General features: G+C 49.6%; 1 protein-coding gene across 1 annotated transcript in view; it reads right to left on the reverse strand.

Annotated features, from left to right (window-relative positions):
• Positions 1–19803, reverse strand: part of SYNJ1 (synaptojanin 1) — a 73091-nt gene that overhangs the window by 25892 nt on the left and 27396 nt on the right. Inside the window, exons 6-17 of the mRNA XM_090271420.1 lie at positions 19515–19576; positions 18627–18723; positions 17410–17579; positions 16344–16425; positions 13735–13887; positions 11479–11644; positions 9442–9465; positions 6435–6626; positions 5000–5084; positions 1177–1317; positions 750–942; positions 363–521 (exon numbers count right to left, since the gene is read on the reverse strand). Of these exons, the coding sequence (XP_090127546.1) occupies positions 363–521; positions 750–942; positions 1177–1317; positions 5000–5084; positions 6435–6626; positions 9442–9465; positions 11479–11644; positions 13735–13887; positions 16344–16425; positions 17410–17579; positions 18627–18723; positions 19515–19576 (1524 nt within the window). The remainder of the gene's footprint in view (positions 1–362; positions 522–749; positions 943–1176; positions 1318–4999; positions 5085–6434; positions 6627–9441; positions 9466–11478; positions 11645–13734; positions 13888–16343; positions 16426–17409; positions 17580–18626; positions 18724–19514; positions 19577–19803) is intronic.

Raw genomic sequence — 19803 nt, forward strand, 5'->3', positions numbered from 1 at the left:
AAATGAGAAACGAAAGAAAAATAAAGCATATTATGACAGGATCCTAGAGTCAAAAAACAGTAGCCACAAAGACAAAGATTTTAAATTAACTGTTACTAAAAAAAAAAAGTTTATTCTTCTACTTGAAAGTTAATCTTATGAGGACATAATATATTTTTCCTCCTGGGAATTAATGTGGGTTTTCCTTTCCTTTTCCTCTTCTCTTTGAAGGCGAAGTAATTCTCTAACTGTTAAATTACAGATGTATATTCATTAAATATGAAGACTCCAAAAGATTGAGGAAAAGCAATGCTATGCTTTTAAAACGCGCGCTGCACCACCACGCCCCTCTTCTGCATGCAAGCACCCCCGTGTGCACGGACCTGCCCGGAGTTCTTCTGGTTGATGAGCTGGTCCCCTGCGATGAGCGCGTCCCAGTTCTGCTGTCTGATCAGCTCCTTCACTTCTTCATTGGGCAGATCGATGCGGTAGTTGAAATCTCCACACCAGAACACGTAGTCGTGGGAGAAGAGCATCCTGCCCTAGGAGCGAGGGCGTGGAATCTTAAGTTTAAATCGGTCCATGAGAAACACATTCCCACCCACCTCTGCCCCAGACAGGCCGGCCCGCCCCGCCCACGCTCTGTTTGGCGCCGCAGGAAAAGCACACGAAACCTCTAAGCAAGCGACGGCTGTTGCTATTTCTAGGAACTCTCTTCAGGCTTGAGAAACTGACAGAGAACTGGGGGGACACTGAAACAGGGCGCTCACCATGGGAAAGCTCAACTTCCGGACTATTTCCGCGAAGTCTTCGTTTCTCTCCTTGACCTGGGACTGCCCGGCGGCAAAGTGGCTGCAGACGAAGCACAGGCTGGTCGTGTGGAACAGCATGCGGATGGCCACCGCGCCCTTGTTGCCAGTCGCTCCGCCCATGCCCGTCTTCACGGTGTCGACTGCTACGTCCCTTTAACACAGAGATCCGGAGGGTCAACACGTCCCCGTGCCCAGAAACCGGGATGCACGCTACACAGCTCTAGAACCACGCACCGTGCGGCAACTGGTGGGTGGGGCTGTGAAACTGCACTGTTGTCACGTTTCCTGTTAGGGACTCGCATGAAGCCACATCGAGAAACAAGGCGAGGAACAAGGGCGTCTGTGGGGCAGCAGCACGGCCCCGCCTCCCCGCCCCGGCACTGACCTGATGAAGGGCGCGTGCTGAGGCCTGATGAACACGAACAGGCAGACGCCCACCAGCTGCTCGGACGCCAGCAGCACGTACTTGTTGTCGCGGGAGACGGTCTTCTGCAGCTCCACGGCCCACAGCTTCTGGTTCGTCGTGCTGCCGGGGGTGCAGAGGGGTGCTGATGTCAGAGCTCCCTTCATAAGGCAGCTGCCTACGGTACCTCTGGGAACCCACACGTGAGGAGGCTGCCGACGGGCATGAAATCCATACCCACTGCGAGATTTCAGGCAGGCTGGCTCCTCGTTTCCTTTACAAAGGAAAACCCTGAACTCAGCCGGGAGAACACATGTCAGAGCCGTCCCCACTGCTCCTTTACAAGGGAATTTACGCTTGCTTACTCTGAAGGGAGTGCTCCCCGTGCGCACGATCTCCAGCGGGTACCGCTTACTCTTTCCTTAGGTGTTCATCAGGGTAATAGAGAAGTACATGCTTCCAGATACACTCTCCCCCTTTCCTTATTTTTCTGGGTTATAACTAACACTTTTAGAAACTTATTATAGAAAAATTTAAATATACACAGAAGCCAACTTCAACAATTTTCAACATCTGCCAATCTTTTTGTTTCTGTCTTCTCTTTCCTTCGGGCTAAACCTGGAATACCTTAGACCAGAGGTAAGCCCATGCCGCCCACCCTGCAGGTACTTCAGGGTACATCTCTAACGGAAGGGGACAGGTTCATTTTTACACAATCGCAACGCCATCATCACACATGACTGACAATTCCGTAATGTGATCTAATACTCAGCTCGTATTTAAGTTTCCCTGATTTTCTGAAATATGTCTTCTTACAGTTGGTTTTCTTTACAATGGGGTCCAAACAAGGCCCACACATTGCGATTGCGTGTTATGTCTCTGGAATCTCTCTTCATCTATAACTGTCTTTCAACCCTCCCCACCCTATTTAATGTTCGGAAACTGGCTGGTGCAGCTCAGTGGATTGAGTGCTGGCCTGCAAACCAAAGGGTCACCAGTTCGATTCCCAGTCAGGGCACATGCCTGGGTTGCGGGCCAGGTCCCCGGTTGGGGCGCATGAGAGGCCACCCACATATTGATCTTTCTCTCTCCCTCTCTTTCTCTTTCCTTTCCCCTCTCTTTAAAAACAAAGAAACAAACAAAAAAACAACGACACTGGGTCATTTGTCTGTCATCTGTTTAACAGTCAGGCCCGGTGCGTATGTCCTCACGGACTCACCCTCTCTCTCTCACATTTGTTTTAAACTGGTTAGTGTAGGAGCATAGGAAGCACTTTCAATTTTACTGATCTGTTCTGGCACAAATAACCCCACGGGTGGGCCAGGCACCCTGCACCGCAGCAGGAAGCACACCAGCTCTGGGAAGTGACCCGGACGGGCTGTTCGGAGGGTGAGCCCCTAAACTCCATGTAACAGGAAGTCCCACTTTGGTCCCTCTTCTAAGATTTCAGCTTCCTCTAATGAGCACATCAGGGGCTGCGACACGCTGAGCCGGGTACCTCGGCATCGCACGTGCGCCTGGGGGGAGCTGGGCTGCTCTATGAACAACGTGTCTCTTCACTTTACAATCGCCCTGACACCCAGCTCACACAGAGAGGGCCGGATGAACGCGTGAGTCTTTATCTCAGTCCTCAGAGTAGTGAGTTTGTGCCCAAGGAGCTCCAACAGAGAGCAGGGAAAATAGACTTTTCCCATCGTTCCAGGCCACAGGAATGACGAGCAGGGAACGCGATGGACGGCCTCACTCCCATCACCCATCGGCCGAACACCGTGTCCTGTCGTCCCCTCCCCCGCCACATCAATCCAGAAGGCGAGGCCCTCGCACCACCGTCCCCAAGACCAGCGCTTCCATCTCTTCCATCAGCTTCCGCCTCTGGTCGCCCTGTCAACGAGCCCCCCCATCTCCAATGGAAGCTGCAGGCCCCGTCCCCTCCCCACCTGCCTGCCCCCACGTGCCTGCCCCCATCCGGTGGGCCGCAGAGCCCACTCACTGCGGTGAGCGTCCGTTTGCCTCTTCCCCGGGGACAGCAGGTCCACGGCGGGAGGGATTTTTGTCCGTTTCAGTTATTGATGTATCTTTAGCCCCCATAGATATGGGTTAAATGAATGAAAAATCACCTCATTAAAGAATGATTTGATTAAACTGTGTTTAGAAAACAATGACACCATCTGGTAGTAGGAACCTAAAAGCATGTTCTAAGACCGCAGTATGTTTTCCTTCATAAGGCGCTGACTTCCTGAGCATATGAAAGGATAAACAGGCCTTTCCCCGCAGAGGAGATGCTGCTCGGCCCCGAGTCAAGGCCCAGGGAACTACAAGGCACACCCGTGTGCTCACCGCACAATCAACCTCGCTTTTCAAGCAGCAAAATGCAGGTGGGCTTCTTTCCTGCTTCCCAGCATAAACTGCTATTCACTGCGGCCAACAAAGAAATTGTCATTTGTGAGACGCCCATCATGTTATTCTGAAAATCTTCTAAGATGTCACAGAAGAAGAGCAACCGCCTAACTCTGAAAGCAGGCCCGCTCGGGGAACGTGAAGCCTTTGGCTCTGGGCCTCACACGACAACTTGTATCTGCCACGAGGCCTCACACCAGCAGTCCTCAAAGTGTGGCCGGGGAACGTCCCGGGGGGCCCCAAGCCCACGAGCTCAGAACCAGCTTCCCGAAACCACGGCAGCGTGTGCCCGCAGGGCGGCACCAGCCCTGCCCCTCGGGGCTTCCCGGCGACGCCGCCGGCAGCACCCGTGCCGGGCCCGTCCTGAGCCGCCTCTGACGCTCCGGGCGCCGAGTGGGAGACGCCACATGGACCCCGGCTGACACGCAAGGGTGAGGTGATTTCCTGGAAAAGCACTCGATAGTTCTGAGTTGAGAGATGAACGGCCACTTTTTTCATGGAAAACAATTTCTCCTCCAAAGAACTGATCACAGAATTAGTATTCAGACTTAGGCTATTCAGCACTTTGTTTTTTTTGTACCAATCCTCTCTTAAGGGAAACAACTGATAGTATTTACTTCCAATGATAAAAAATTTGAGTTTTTAAGCAAAGATGAGAATTTTGGAAAACCTGCACATGCTACAACAACCTTGACAGCTTCTGAATCCGTAAAAGGATCTGCTGATAAGAGCGGAGATGCGTCACTCTTTGGAAGCTCTACATAAATTCAGTGAACTAAAGTTTTCCAAATGAGCAATCTGTGATGTTTCAAACAGACCAGTAAAAATTAATATTTGCAAAAAGGTGCACTGCTGTGGTTTTAGGTCCCATATTACACTTGAACTTTAAGAAACTACTTGTGAGTTTTGGGGTGGGTAGTCTCAGAGCAGAAACTGAGAAGCCTATTAAAACATCTCCAATTCCAACGACATATTTTTATAGTTTTCTTCATAGACTGCAGCCAAAGCGACGTGCGACGACGGACCGAGGCACAGGGGAGTGCGAGCAGCCGGCGCTGGGCAGCCAGGAGCCCCGCCGCCCTCCTCGGCCCACTTCTGTTCAGGGAAAAACGTGCTCCTACGTTACCGCAGCCTGGGTTTGTTCCTGTTACTTTCTGATGAACTGCATGCTTTACATTTTTGTTTCTGATTTCTAATGTGGTAATTATCAAGATATAACCCACATAAACAGAAGTTCTTTAAGATTTTCAGTATTTTTCAGAGTTCCAAAGTTGGAGAACCGCGATTTTACAGTCTAAGGAAGACCTTTACGCGTATTATGTCAATCCGTCCCCCCAACACCTGCTTGGTTACCCGCCCTCCATACCCACCAGCTAGAACACCTCCCGGCGGCCCCTCGCTGGCTTACCTTGCGTTCACAATGTTTCCAGCATTCAACTCTACCATTTCTTCAAAGCCAATGGCGAAGATATCAGTTGGCTTACTTCTTTTATCTGCAATTAGGCATCCAAGAAAAACCTTTAAAACACGGCCTTAGTCAGACGGCCCCCCCGCCCCCCCAACACAACTAGGGTCAACACCAGGTCTCATCAAGTCCATTCTGCGTTTTAAGTTGAACCACACTGGAATTGAAGGCAAACACCCGTGAGTGGGGCAAAATTACTTTAAATTTACTTCCTGTTCAGGCGTCCGAAATCTGCTTCTTAAAGACTGCTGTTCTAGAAGGTCCTTAAGTTCTTTCAGAAATCACTTAGAAAGACTCCTAGCTGAAGTCTGTACCCGGGGCAGCAAGAACAAGCCTCTGCTACAGGAAAAGTGACGCAACACTGGGCTAAAGGGGTTTCTCCGAAGAGACACAGACAGTCGAGGGGCTGAGAAGCCATCTCAGGTTAGTGGCAGCCGCTGGGGGGACTGCACACGTTCACAGGTCTGGTCTCATGCCGTTGGCCAGTCCCCGGGTGAAAGGAACCCAGGAAAGCGAGAAGACGCCCACGGCTGGGACCCTGCCCTGGGCTCTCGCCGTCAGCTCTCAGGTGGGCCAGGATGGAGAAGGAAGGGGCTGCGCGCGACCAACAGCCAGGGTGCTGGGGCGGCCCCAGTGCTAGTTTCGAGAATGAGTGTGGACAGTCAGGAAGGGCCTATGGCATTACCAACTAATGCAGAGAAACATACAATAGACGCATTTAGTGGCTGCTATTGTACGCAGGGCTCACATGGACGTCACTGCGTTAATCATCACACAAACACTGTGCGAGTGAGACTGCCTTTGCCCTTTATGTGCAGACGGGGAACTGAGGCTCCAGAGGAGAAGGCACTGGCCCGGGCTGCCACCTGACACGCTGAGTGGCACGGACTCCTGTGCGCTGGCCGCCTCCCTCCCCTGTGCCATGCACGGCGCTAACAGTGGCCCCGCAGCAGGTCTGCCATGAGGCTTACGGGGACAGGTGGGAGCGCTAAGGATGCAGTGCCAGCCACTGTCTGATGGCCAGGGCACTGGCCGCTGCTACTGCAAGTGAGGTTCAAGGCCGAATGTGAAAGGGGCTGTCTGAGTGGACGTGTGAGGACCGCTGCAGGCTCACGGTGTGGAGGGTTCCGGGTTCCCACCTATCAGGTATCAAAGGAAAAGATTTTTTTTCTTTTTTTTTACCATTATGTTTTTAATGAAGTAGAAAATAAAAATCTAAGAATAAAAAGGATGTAAGCTTTTGATAGATCTGATCTATAAAAATGCTGGCCTTCAAATGGGTAAATCTGAGCCTCTCTTACAGAGACATGCACAGAGCGCAGGCTAACAGCCAGCCCGCCGGGACTCGCTAAGTAGGCCCGCACGGTGAAAAGCCAACCTTGAAACTCCTGGATGCCGGCCAACCTGGGCGCGTCCAGCAGCCAGTCTGTGAGCGTCTGGTTCTTAAAAGCTATGCTGCGGAACTGCTTCCCGCCGTTCACGTTCCAGGTCCCCACGCACACGCGGATCTTCTTGGGCTTCGAGTACTTGTAGAAGTTCTCACACATGCTCTTCAGCACTTTGGAGGAGGCTAATGAAAACAAAACACAAGAGAATTTCGACGGCATTACGACGGTGGTGAAAATGGATTTTCGTTCCTGAGACGTGGTGGCTGGAAAGCACAGTTGCCATGGTGAGTGTAAACAACCGTGAGCCACACGCAGAGGCACAGGCGGAGATCAGCCTCCAGAGAGCCCGGCCCGATGAAATTCACCAAACACAGTGACAAAAGCCAGCCACATAAACACAGTGACTGAAGTAAGAAAGGCTGTCACTGAGTTACTGTGGCAACATAAAGCACGCGGAACAAACAAGTCCGTGCCCATGAAACGCTACGTTGTTTCCTAAGGCACAGCCTTAGCGACAGTGCGGCCTCAGAAGCACAGCAACTGACTTTCACGTAACTTTCCTGCAAAGGCTGGTGAAAGTACACATTTTATTTCTCTGCAAACGAAGCATTTAAGGACATCTATGCTTCAGACTCTAGCTAAGGACAGATGGTGGGGTGCCTCACAGCCCCCCGACAGCAGCACAGATTATGGCTGCTGATGAGATGCTGCAGAATGAGTCTCTGGCACGTGCCTCCCCCGTCACTCAGACCGGAAGCACGCTGCTGCGCTGTGCTCTAGGACGCCCGAAACGCTGTGCCTTGCTGTCCTGCGCTCACCCGCCGCCCAGCCACGGACTCCCCGCTGTGTCAAAGCACGCGTGGCCGCTCCCCCCGCAGGGCCTTTGCACGGGCTGCAGCGCCCCTCCCTCACTCCCTCAGGCCTTTCCTCTCCGGGGGGCTCTTCCCGACCACCTACTGAAGTCTGCATTCTTCCCCCAACCTCCCGTGTCTCCTCCGTGTTTATTTTTCTCCGTGTCATTTAGCACCTTTTACAAACCATGCATTTTATTTCCTTATCCCAGAGGCAGCCGTCTCCCCTCCCAGGAACGAGGGCAGAAGCGCCGGTCTCGGGTTACTGCGCCCCCTTCGGCAGCAGAAGTGCCCGGTTCGCAGTGAGCGCCCCCTGAGTAACAGGTACGTGGGCGCGGCTTCCATGCATTTTAAACCCTCGGTCTCTCCTCCTGTGCATTCCCTGGCTGCCACCTTCCTTCCTTCCTTCCTTCTCGCCCCCACCTCCTGTGGGCCAAGTTAAGTTCCTGGCACTTCAAGTGGACAGAACCCTACGAGAACCTTCATCTAAAGCCAGACTCTGCACGTAACTGGCAGGTAACTGGTCAGAGGAAAAGAGAATCGTGGCGATTCTCACCTCTCCCCACACGACGTTATTTTATTCCGCCCTTTATCTCACGACTCCAGGACAGGGCAGCCGTGTGAGGGGACGGGAGCGAGAAGGGGAGCTGCCGCGTCCGTGTCCGCTCTGATCCCCGGGCGGGCAGGCCTCCCGCCCGCTCCCTGGCTGACCTGATTTCTGGTGCCGAGGAGCCGCGGTAATGAAAGCGGGCGACCGGCTCTGGGCTGCTGGCACAGCTACTGGAGTCTGGCTGTGCCTAGATAATCACTGGTCTTTGAAACCGAAGTCCCTGTCATTGTCACTACTATGAAAACAGCTTCTGCACTCCTTTCTAAATCAAAACACAAGTTCTAGAATGATCTAACAGCTTAAAAAAATCAGCAAGACAAATAATAAACTGTAAGAACAAAAACATGTTACCATATTGTATGAACTAACAGTCAGTTTATAAATGGAACAGAAGGTTTTTAAAAAATTCTATCTTGCCCTGGCTGGTGTGGCTCAGTGGACTGAACACCTGCCTGCGAACCAAAGGGTCGCTGGTTCGATTCCCAGTCAGGGCACAGGCCTGGGTTGCGGGCCAGGTCCCCAGTTGGGGGCATGAGAGAGGCAACCACACATGGATGTTTCTCTCCCTTTCTCCCTCCCTTCCCCTCTCTCTGAAAATAAATAAATAAATAATATCTTTTAAAAAGTAAATAAATAAGTAAAAATCCCACCTTTGCCTCAACTGGCAGGCACCTTCACGTGCAGAAAGGCGCCTCCGCCCAAGCAGGGCCCGCCCTGAGGTGCCGCAGCGTCCCCACAGCGTGGGTCTCGCCCGTCACTCACAAACACAGAGCTGCCCCTGTCCTCTACCCGCCGCAGAAAACTAACCAGTTTCTTAAAACGCTCAGAACAACAACCAAGCAAAGCAGATCCTAAGTCACGGAGACTCCGAAGTGAAGGGAGACAAAGATGGCTTTCTCCCTAACTGTCTGGCTTGTGTTCCCTTCACCACCAATTCACGTTTAAAGACGAGATCACAAACTTTGTCTAGAAAATAAAGGCATAAATTCCTGTGAGTAGGTAAGGCAAGAAAATAATTGCCTTTAGGTCTTGAACTCTGTGGGCAACCTCGATGCTTTTTAAAAGACTGCAGACCAGGTTCCTGGGTGGGTGTTGAACAGTTAAAGACTATTTCACCCACATGATGGGAACACGGGTGAGAAACGCCCTGAGTGACCGTGACCATCACAGGTGCGCTCTGAGCGCAGCCCCAGAGGGTTGCGCCGGGCTCTTCCGTCAGCGTGTCAGAAGTAAAGCACACCGTGAGAGTCTGTCCCATGAATCAAAAAAGTGAAGTTTAAACGAGGTGAGCTATATTTAATTGGAATTAAGCACCTGCTACAGGATGACAAAGAGCATTCCATATTTCCTTCTAAATGTAGTTTTCTCAAACCTAAAGTTTTTTCTCAGGTTAAAACAAGGTATCCATTTGTGCTGTTAGGCCCGCAGGGAAAAACAAGGGAAAGGTTCCATTTACAAGGCTCTGGTTACAGTATCAACTTCAGAAACATGAAGAAAACATCGCTTTTGTGCATACACCGATGTTCTGTACTGTACCTGACTGCAACGTCTGCTCGGAAACTACGGGTGCATTAAGAAGAAAACAAAGAACCGTTAGTGACACAGCAAGTGACGGTGAACACCCCGTGTTACGACAAAGCATGCTAAGGTGGCTGCGTGGCTTTCAAGTCCATGGGCTGCAGGACACCCAAACTTAGACCTTCTGCGCCTGGGGAAGGCCCTGGGGCTGCTCTTGGGCTGTCCCTGTGCGTGCGTAAGTGTGCCCATGTGTACACACGTGTGAAGGGGACTGTGCACCTACAAACCTAAGAGGCGGGAGGATACTGAGCATACGGAGACACTGCCCTAATATACGCCTTTGAGAATTCTTTCTGGGGCTCACCAACTGATAAATTCAATCAATTCAGTGATAACAAAACACGCACTCCCCGAAAGTCACTGTGCAGTCAAGGTGGTGCCCAGCCCTACAGCCGCCAGGCTTATGGGGAAATGGGGGGGGGGGGGGGGGGGACAAAGCCACCGCCTCGGCAGCGACACGCCAATGAAGGCAGGAGCCTAGTGAAGACAGCAGCCCAGGCTCATGCGTGTTACTGGTCACGAGGTGTGGGGTGGCTCCCGGAACACGCTTGTAGGAATAGCCCCGGGAGAGCGGCAGCCGGGAGGACCTGGGAGCCAGGGAGTGACAGCCCCCAGTGGCTGGGTGTGGCATGCAGGGGTGGGGGACCAGGTAGAGGTGTGTCTGGGGTGTGTGCCCAGGTGTGTGCATATGCAGTGCACTTCCACACACCTCAGGTCTGCGGGGACAGTGGTCTGTGTCCCCTGCGTCCCTGCCAGCGGAACTAGTCACGCAGAAACTAAGGCAGAAGAAGGGGCTCTCTGCTCACACTGCTCCCCAGTGTACCTGCCGCCCATGCTGGCACCACGCCCGTCTTAAGAGGAAGTGCTACGGCAGGACTGGCTGTCCTTTCTCATAAGGTGCATTTTACATAGAGGAAAAGGCAGGACACTGAAAACCGATGATCAAGTTTGGGAATTTCTTAGGTCCTCCTTCAGGTGCTCCCTTTCAATTGTTCTGAGGAATGCCTCCGAGCGGGAGGAGGGGCAGGCGCAGAGCGGCGCCCAAGTGAGCGGGACCCAGGGCCGGGGCTGACGGCGGGCAGGGCGGCTTCGGTTCCGGAGCTCCAGGGGGTCTCGGCCCCGCCAAGCACAGACTCTGAGGGGCGGGCGGTGACTGACTGCCCGCAGCCCTGGGAAGGGCTCTGCGGCACTCCTGACAAGCGCCTGACCAGGTAATTATCCGGGAGCACGCTGCTTGGGGGGGACGGTCTCCTACCTGAACAGGGAAAACTGAAAGATTTGGTTTGGAGTTAACAAAAGAACTAAAAATGTTCAGAGTGCTGAAAGTTAAAACAGAAAAACACACGGAGTAAGGAAGCCTAAGTTATTAAGTCTTACAATGACTGCTGAGTTTCCCATCACTCTGCTTAATACCTGTTCACTGATGTGAGCTCAGATTCTTTTGATTTCAGTAAAAGACACAGCCATCCTGAAACCCATTATTTATGACAGATGTTAGAACTGGGAATAGTAGTGTCCAATAATAAGCAATATTTTAAATTATTAAAATGATTTAATATTTATTCAAGCAACAGCAATGAAAAGGTAAGAATAAGTTATAAAAACTTGTGGGGTGATGATTAGCAGAACAACTAATACAAGCATTGGCTTTTTCAATAATGCATTCGTTTGTTCCATAGTTAAGCTACTGAATGCCCCACTGGCTGAACATTCCATAAAGCCCTGCCTTATATAAAGTCAGCAATACTTAATTCTCCACTTACCCCTCAGTGTATAGCTCACTACCTCCACGGATGATACACACATTTTGTAAAAGATAAACTTCTTCTGAAGAATGCAATTTAAAAAAATTACATTGATAGAATTCAGTATCCTTCCAAAGCTATTTTAATCAACTCAACCTGAAAGTTACTTATGCCAATAAGTTTACATTTACCTCTTGGGCTTTTAGAAGAAATATACAAATAACAGAAAGTAAAATAAAAGTACGCATACCACGCAAACTTCCAGTAGTTAAAAGTGCTCGAGCTTTGTCAGCTAAATCACTATTTAGAGTATTTCCCAGGAGCAAAACATCAATGGCCTCTTGCTTGGAGCTGTCAAAGAAGTTATTTTGAATCGTTCTAGTAACAGAACGAGCACCATCTTTTAACTTTCCGGCCTGTTGGGGAGAAAGGAGCACGGACTTTCATTCTAAGCACCGGTCTTTGTACCTGGCATTTACCTGGCAGGTACTTTGAAACTCTAAGTTGTATATAATTTCACTGCAATAAAGGACCTCCTCATTCTACCCTGAATCTCAAGTCACTGCACAGAAGGGCTCCAGGTGCCACTGGCCTGCCCCTCGTCGGGTGCAGCTCTGCACAGAGACAGGGAAGCCCCACGCTCCCGCTGCCCCCGCTGCCGAGGGGCAGGACACCAGCTCTAAGGCCGGGGCCCCGTCCTACAGCGACCCGATCCTCATGCTCAGACCCGGGGCGGGGCGGCGAGGGAAGCAGGGCCACAGAGGGGTGCACGCTGCACTCACACGCCCACAGGGACACGGCAGGGGACCGTAACAATAGGAAATAAAACTGAAACTGTTCCCAAATAACTTCCGTAGTTACAGCTAGCCCTGAACATGACAATGAAGGTCTAGTCTAAAAAGAAATTTAGAACTAGAGTTCATACACATATATTACATGTAAATTGTATACAGTCTGTATATTTTAGGTCATTTTATTGCCTATGTACATATAAATAATAAAAATAATAAACTTATACTAATTCTTACAGTAATAGAGTTTACGTAACTTTTAATAAAAATATATTTTAATCTTACAGACTTTGATATTAAATAAAAACAACGTTTACCTTCTAGGAAAATACTTTAGCTTTCAGTACATAATTTTTAGTCCTTAAAGAGATAACAGTAATTTGAGGCTTAAAATGTTATTTTCTTCCATACGATTCCATAAACAAAGGACATTATTTGAAAAGACACTCACCATTCATATTATCGGGCAATTAATCAAAAGGAACCCAGAGAAAGGAAAAGAAAGAAAGTTTAGAGGTTAGATTTTAGTGCAGTACAGACTAGTATATTAACATGTAGGATTTCATATTTATCAGGTTAGAGATAAAAGACCACTCACGGTACACGCAACCTCCACACACACATTGTCTTAGAGAACATAAAAGAAGATTTTAAGCAACAGTTGTAGAGAATCAGGTTTTAATAGCAAGGGTTCTGTTCTTTATGTAAAAGAAATATGTGAAAGCTTAACAATTTCAGGTTTTTAAAAGCAGGGACCACTTAAGAAGGAAATATTGCTGAAGTTAATAGATATTATTTCTGTTAAGACCAACAGAAGGACTCCGCAGGCAGGGCCAGCGCCTCTGGGCACAGGCCCGGCGTCGGGGGTGAAAGCGGACCCCGGGGAGGAGTGGTCTTCCAAGAGTCTCAGCTCTCACTGAGGCGGCCGAAGGAGAATTACCCAAGCGGTCAATGCTCTTGTTTCTAATCTGAATGTGAAGCATTATATTCAAAACTGGGGCAGGAGCCCTAAAAAGTCAGTACTGTGTATAAAACAATAAACACTGTATCTCAAGTGTGCTTCCAAAGCCCCCCCAGAAGGGGCCCACCCCTAGCATGGAAGAGCCTGCAGATCACACGAGCAGTTCAAGGCAGCGACGGGGCACAGAACTGTACGGGCCCCTCTCTCGCACCTCTTCTGCGCGTTCTGACGGCCCCTTTCCGAGGCTGGCCAGTAAAGGAACGAGCACTGCACGCCGAGCCCCAGTAATGCTGGGTTCCCGGTGGGCGCCGCCCAGACCACCCACTGAAGTGCTCGTCCCTGCAGCGCCTGTCCCGTGTCTATTAAACAGCAGGCACTGTGTCAAGTGCTGGGGACCCAAAGCCAAGTAAGTTAGGGCCCTTCATTAGAAAGACTATGGCTTAAAAAAATCACATTTATAATTAAATAAACCATACAAAAAGGAAAACAAATAAGCAAGGGGAAAATCATGAAAAAGGTAAGCAGTGTATACTGAGGCCTGGTGGGTCATCACTAAATGACACCAGGTCGTACCCCTCCACACCCCACACCCAGGGCAGCCTGCCTTCTCTTCCGCGACAGAAGGAGAGTTACAGAAGGTACGGAAGCACGGAGGACGGAAGGACAGGATTCCTAGTCATTGAAACAAAGGCCATTTACAAGCTTGGCTAGGCGAGGAGGAAGGACCTCCCCACCACAGCGGACCTGCCCTCACCTTGGCCTTCCCCTCCAGGGCTCCAGTTCCGGCATAGATCTTACTGATGGAGTCTCCATTCACTGACCACATAGACCGGAACACTTCTTGAAAGCGAGTCACCAGCTGAGGCTTTTCAGCTAAGCCGAGAGCTTCCAACTGTTTAGTGAGCATCTGAAACCACAGAAGAGAAGCTTTGTAACCACATTAACATGCTGTGGACCAGGGCATTTAAATGCCTTTTAGGAAGTAGGAGAATTCTCGCCACCGTACGCAGTGTGCTAACACCTTCATGGTGATGGGACTTCTTTCATTTGTATCATACCTTCTCTGTGACCTCACCACGTGTCCCTGCGTGCCCGCGTTCACCTCCACCCGGCCCCGCAACTGCTGCGCTGCGGGCCACGTGTGGTGTGACTCTCTGAGGACGACCAGGAGTAAACCAGGAGTCTGTGCTTACAGGACTGTGTGGGACCGGATTCTGACTTAACAGTTTAGGAGGCTGACTGTGTTTCCCACCATTTCTATTTTTAAAGTAAATACCACATCAATGAAACTTACAAGCAACTTAATATTCACATGTAGTAATAAGGACATCTTTCTGGTTATCGGATAAAATTTACCTTATTTAAATATCCCTATAAACCACGCTGCATTACCTGATTCACCTCAGAGAACTAATTATTCAACAGCGTGCAGCAGAGCAGAAGGGAAGAATGTACCTCGTTTGCCAAATATGCTCGTGGATGCATAGAATAGCTGAGTCTCTCTAACTTTTGGATCTGGTTCTGTAAGTCTGGGTGATAAGGTCAGGAGATCGGGGAAAACAAAGCTGCTCCTGAACCGTCACAAAAACCACGACTACTTCCAGTAATGCGTATAAAGGAGACCTCGGGGGGCGAGGCAGGCTGGGGCCCACGGTCCTGTCACCGCACAGCACAAGTGAGTAGGAGGAGAGTCCTGCTCCTGACTCGGAATGAACTTCAGCCTTGAGATCTGCGCGCCCCAGCGATGCACAGCCCTCATCCAGCCTGCTTCTCTTAGTTGGCGTCCAGCGATACTGTATGCTCCTCCCTGTGCGGGCCTTCTCCTGCCTTATCTGTAAGTGTGGGGAGGGCCCAGCTTCCTGCGGGACCCAGCACTGAGACACATAAAGACCCTGAACTGGTGTGGCCCCGGGCACTCGCCCAGCGCCGCTCCTGGCGGGCGCCGAGGATGAGGCAAAGCAAGCCCCTAGGACGCCCATCACTCAGACCTCTCTTCAGGAAACTGGGCAGAACGGGTTTCTGCTGCTAGCTGGGTTTGCCTACTTCCCCAGAACATTTGGTAGCCACTGAACCAATTTCTATCCAAGGGAGCATTCTCACACCTAACTCCCAAACTGGACGGCCAGCTAAGTCAGGTTCTGAAAACCAAACCCTGTTGTGCTTTCAGCAAAGACAGTCAGGGGTCTCAGTGAGCTCCCGCTCAGAATCCCAAGTAAATGTGTCCGACCAGTTCAGAAGCGAACTGGACCCAAACCCGGGCCCCTAACAAACTCCATCCGAACGGCCAAGTGCCTGCTTTCGCTTTTCTTTTCTCTATCACATTTTCTAAATAAATTATAATAATAGATCTCAATGACATTTCAAAAAAGGCAAAACAGTAAAATATAATCAGTTACTTGAAAAAGAGATTTCTACACATTGTAGTTTCATTTTTGAGACAGAAAGGACCTCGGCTACAGAGTAACTAATTAACCAATATTCTGGTCAAATGTAAAATCATTAACTAGAGGAAATAAGAACATGTTATTGGTTTGGCCGAAAAGTCTGCTTCATTTTTTTTTTCTGTAAAATTAAAGGCACTTTTTCATTTTCACTAGTAACCTTACTGACTTGGATACTCTGAGCATGTCTGCTGTCTCCCACGTGGCAGACACTGATCATCCTCTATTAATGTCTTGGTTTGACTGCTGTCAACGTCAGCTGTTCTATGCAACCGTGGAGCATCGTCCAGCCAGAACTCTCCAGCACGAAACCTGACAAACCACTTCTGACACATTCGATCAGTCACAGCACATCTGCATACACTTCACAAATCTTTTTCTGCGTTTCGGGTACGTTTTTACCTTTTTTGAAACAATAAAGCATAATATGTCGAAAATGTTGCATATTTTCTTTCATCTTCAGTAGTAAAATGGCTATGCAAAAATTCACCAATTTTGATAGCTTTTAAAAAATGCACACTGATGTGACAGCTGTCACAGTACAACCTAACAAATCGTTTGGAATGACGTTGAAGACTATTAAGTGTTGCTAAAGCCGTCCTATGGTGGAAACCAAAAGAACTTTTTGGCCAAACACGCACACCCTCTTCTAAAAGACAGCAAAAGAGGTAATTATTGGAATAGTATAAAAGTAGGTTTTTTGTTTTTTCCTTTAAGGGAAATAGCTACACCCGAGAGTATTGACAACAGGTAGAGGAACAGTGAAATGATAAGGGATTTGGGGGAAAAAAGAAACAAGAAACAAAAACAGGGCTGCGGGGAAGAATGTCTCTGACGGACCCTGACCTGAGGTCACACACAGCGGAGCACCCCCGGCAGAGGCAGGCCCGCGCACGCACGCACACGCACGCACGCCCCTCACCTCCAGGCCCAGGAAGGCCTGCACGCTGTTGGTTCTGTCCAGGCAGTCCAGGCAGTTCGTGCGGACGGTGCCGCTCTGGCTCCTGCAACGAGTTCGCCAGTCAGACAGCTCGTTGGAGACCACACAGCAGAAGGAAAGCAGACTGAGAACGACTGAGGTGATAAAGGTTAGCACCCACTTCCCCCCCCCGCCTTATCATCACACCCTCCAGGTGCCCAAGAGAAGATGAACGAGACCGCCGCGAACACCCACAGCCCCGCCGACCCCACGGCTGCCAACACTCTGTAACACACCCCGAGTGTGCGCCAGCCTCTGCGCACACCCCCTCTCCCACCAGACCAGCACTTAGCAGCCGGACACACGTCCAGACTCAAACCCCCCGCGATCTGGGCACCGGAAGATACCAGGTATTTAAGGGATGAATTTGCAAAACCCGAGGTCTGTCATCTCTACCGACTGTCTCTGAAAACTTCTGCAGCACTGACACTAACCACTGTGCATTGAACGAAGTATTTGAGCTTTGTTTACTGAAGTTTAACTCAACCTCTGTGCTTAACTTCCATCTTTCCACGCTTGCTTTTCTCCTCTGCTTCACACGCAAAACTAAAGATTTACGCTACAGGAAGCAGACCATCAGCTCCACTCCTACCAGCATTCAGGGGCCCGCGGGTCAGGGAGGAGGAGAACCAGTCTCCCGGGGGCAGCGGGGCGGCCCGGAGAGCGCTGGTTCTCCTGCTCCCAGTGCCGAGACGCGGGCAGGCCTTGCGGCCTGGGCCTCAGCCTCCTCCACCGCGCAGGGGTGACCGGGAGCCTGGCCCACTTGTTCCCGACACGGGGAAGACCTAGGACACTGTTCAGCCTACAGCGCGTACCCAGTGATGCGAGCTATTACTATCATTTGTTGAATTCTACGGAAAGGAAAATAAGCCTAAAATCGAGTATACTAAAGATACCTGATTATAAACTTTGACTTTCAAAAAGGAAATTTAAGAGTTGCACGTTAAGAAAGGTTTTTTAATTATAGCCAAGTTCCAGTGTAAAGAAATGAGAAACAGAGCAGTCAAACCTTTGAACTTCACTTCCATCGAAACAAAAAAAGCCATAATCCAGAAACTTCTGGACCTGAGGTTTAAGGACGCTGTGTAATTTTTCTGCCTTTCCTCCTTTCACCATTTGATGATAGTCAAAGTTCACCATCTGGACATCGGCGGCGTGTTCGGAAGCTTTCAGATGGCTCTGTAAGCGGAAAGGCAAACATCCATCCTAACGCTGACTGAACACGACCCAACCAAGCATCGGTTACAAAGGGACCTGGCATTTCAGATTAAAGCCTCAGCACGGCTCCTTGAGACCCTGCTGATCTCCCAAAGCTTTCATCAACACCAGCAGGAAGAAGAAAAGTCCTTGGGATGTCTAATGGCGCACTTCCCGAGACCCCTGCTCCCACCCCGAGAGCCTGGCGGTGTTCGACCGGAGAACGTAAATAATGCTCTCAGCTGGTTTAGAAAACGAAATTATTTACAACCAGCAGCATTCCACTTTTTACAATCCAAATTTAATAAGTGTTTATACCTACTATACGATCTAAAAATAACTCACAAAACCTATAAAAGATATAAAATTCAATTTTTATATCTTAGTTCAATACATACAAATGTTTTTAAAGTTCACCATAAAAAGTCATTCTCTAAAGTATAATCTATGTGTCAAAAATACTTATTTTGCAAGGTTAAAACAAATAGCCAAATAATTAATTCTGGAGTTCATTAGACTGAATTTAAAAAATGTTTTCTAACCATTTATTTATACTTATAATTCTACACATCACAATATATGTTATTGATTCAGTAAGTATTTATGAAAAATATTTTTCCTTCAGAACTCAGACACTTGTTTGGGTTATTTCTTACTCAAAATTCTCAAATGTTTCTCTCATCTCTAAAAGGAGGTGAGCTCCCGCGAGTGTATCAATGCACCTGTCTCCATTTCATGGGTCTGCAACAATGGCTGGTTTCCAGGCAGCAGGCAGTGAACAGAAAAGGGGACGCTGCCTACAGCCCTCCCACCAGCACCGAGGACATCGGGGCTGTGGTCTGGTCTCCACCACACAAACGAGCTCATTTTAGAGAACAGTGTCAACCGCCTTGAAAGTTTTCTAGGATCCCGATTTCAGCCCCAAAGAGTCCATGGTTCCGATAAGCACCCAGCCTTCTTCTAAGACGTCGTTTACCTCCTGGAAGAATCTGATGCCCCTATTGTATTACTCTGAAATGCCACTCTTACCTGGTAGGCCTTACTTAGCATATGTTCACCTTCCTTGGATCCAAGCAAATTTATTATGATTTGTTTACCATATAAGTTCTTAAGTGTTCTAAAATGCCTGTCAAAGAAAGAAAATAAGCAAATGTCAAGTGATGAGCTAAATTCTTTTTTCAATAAACAGGACTCCATCATTACTCAGAACCTACACGTAGTACTTTAAACTCACAAACGGGCAACATTGAATACAAATTCACCCCACGTGGTCTCAAAACTCTGAATCCATGAAAGTTCAGTGAATGCAGTTTCCTCTCTACCAATGCTGAGCCCCCTGCGTGCCGGAGCGGTGGGGCCCACCTGTTCCCTCCCACTCTGGGGCCGGTGCTGCCGTGGGGCTGGCAGAGAGAGCACAGGCCACGCACGGGGGTGGGGGGGCAGGTGGCCCGGGCCTGGCCGAGGGCTGTGGCTCGCACACGAGGACGCCTAGCCCAGGACAGCTGAAGCACCACTTACACAGGCCATCAACATACAGAAGAAATATTATAAGGTCATGCTAATCTTCTTTTTTTTCCTGCACTAACGTTTGAAATCCAATGTGTATCTTGCCCTGGGAGCACATCCCGATAGGGCCCAGTCAGTTTCAAGTGCTCAGCAGTGGCCTGTGGCCTGTGGCTGCTCTGCTGGTCGGCCGCCGGGGAGGGACCTGAGGGCCGAGACCAGAGCCACATGCCCACTGAGCGCTAGCACCGCTGCAAGTCCTAATGCCAGGGGTCCCTTGATGCCAGTTAAATCAGGACTCGGAAATTTTACTGAGAGCCAAACGAGGAAACACGGATCGGTAAAAATAATTAAAACTAAGGCTCACTGCCTACCCATATCAAAACTTAGAGCACTATGTAGAGACAGTCTTACCTGTCAAAGGCTGGTGCATTGGCTTCAAATCCCCTCGACATACGGACGCGATGAGACCCCACCTAGGACAAGAACAGTATGTTTAGTCTCCAGCGCCCGCGCGCAGGTAAAAGACAGATGACTGTTTAGCAGACGCAGTCACCCGCCTGCCGAGCGGAACGCACAGGGGCAAGGCAGGCACCTGTCACTCACGAGAGTCTCTTAAATAACAAGTGCTTGGCGTTCCTCCTCCTTTTACTTTTGAAAATGCAACCTCATAAAAAACGAGCTAGAAGTTAGACCATTATGA

The sequence above is a fragment of the Furipterus horrens genome, unplaced genomic scaffold, assembly GCF_987537825.1.
Source record: "Furipterus horrens unplaced genomic scaffold, mFurHor1.1.pri manual_scaffold_1, whole genome shotgun sequence".
NCBI lineage: Eukaryota > Metazoa > Chordata > Mammalia > Chiroptera > Furipteridae > Furipterus > Furipterus horrens.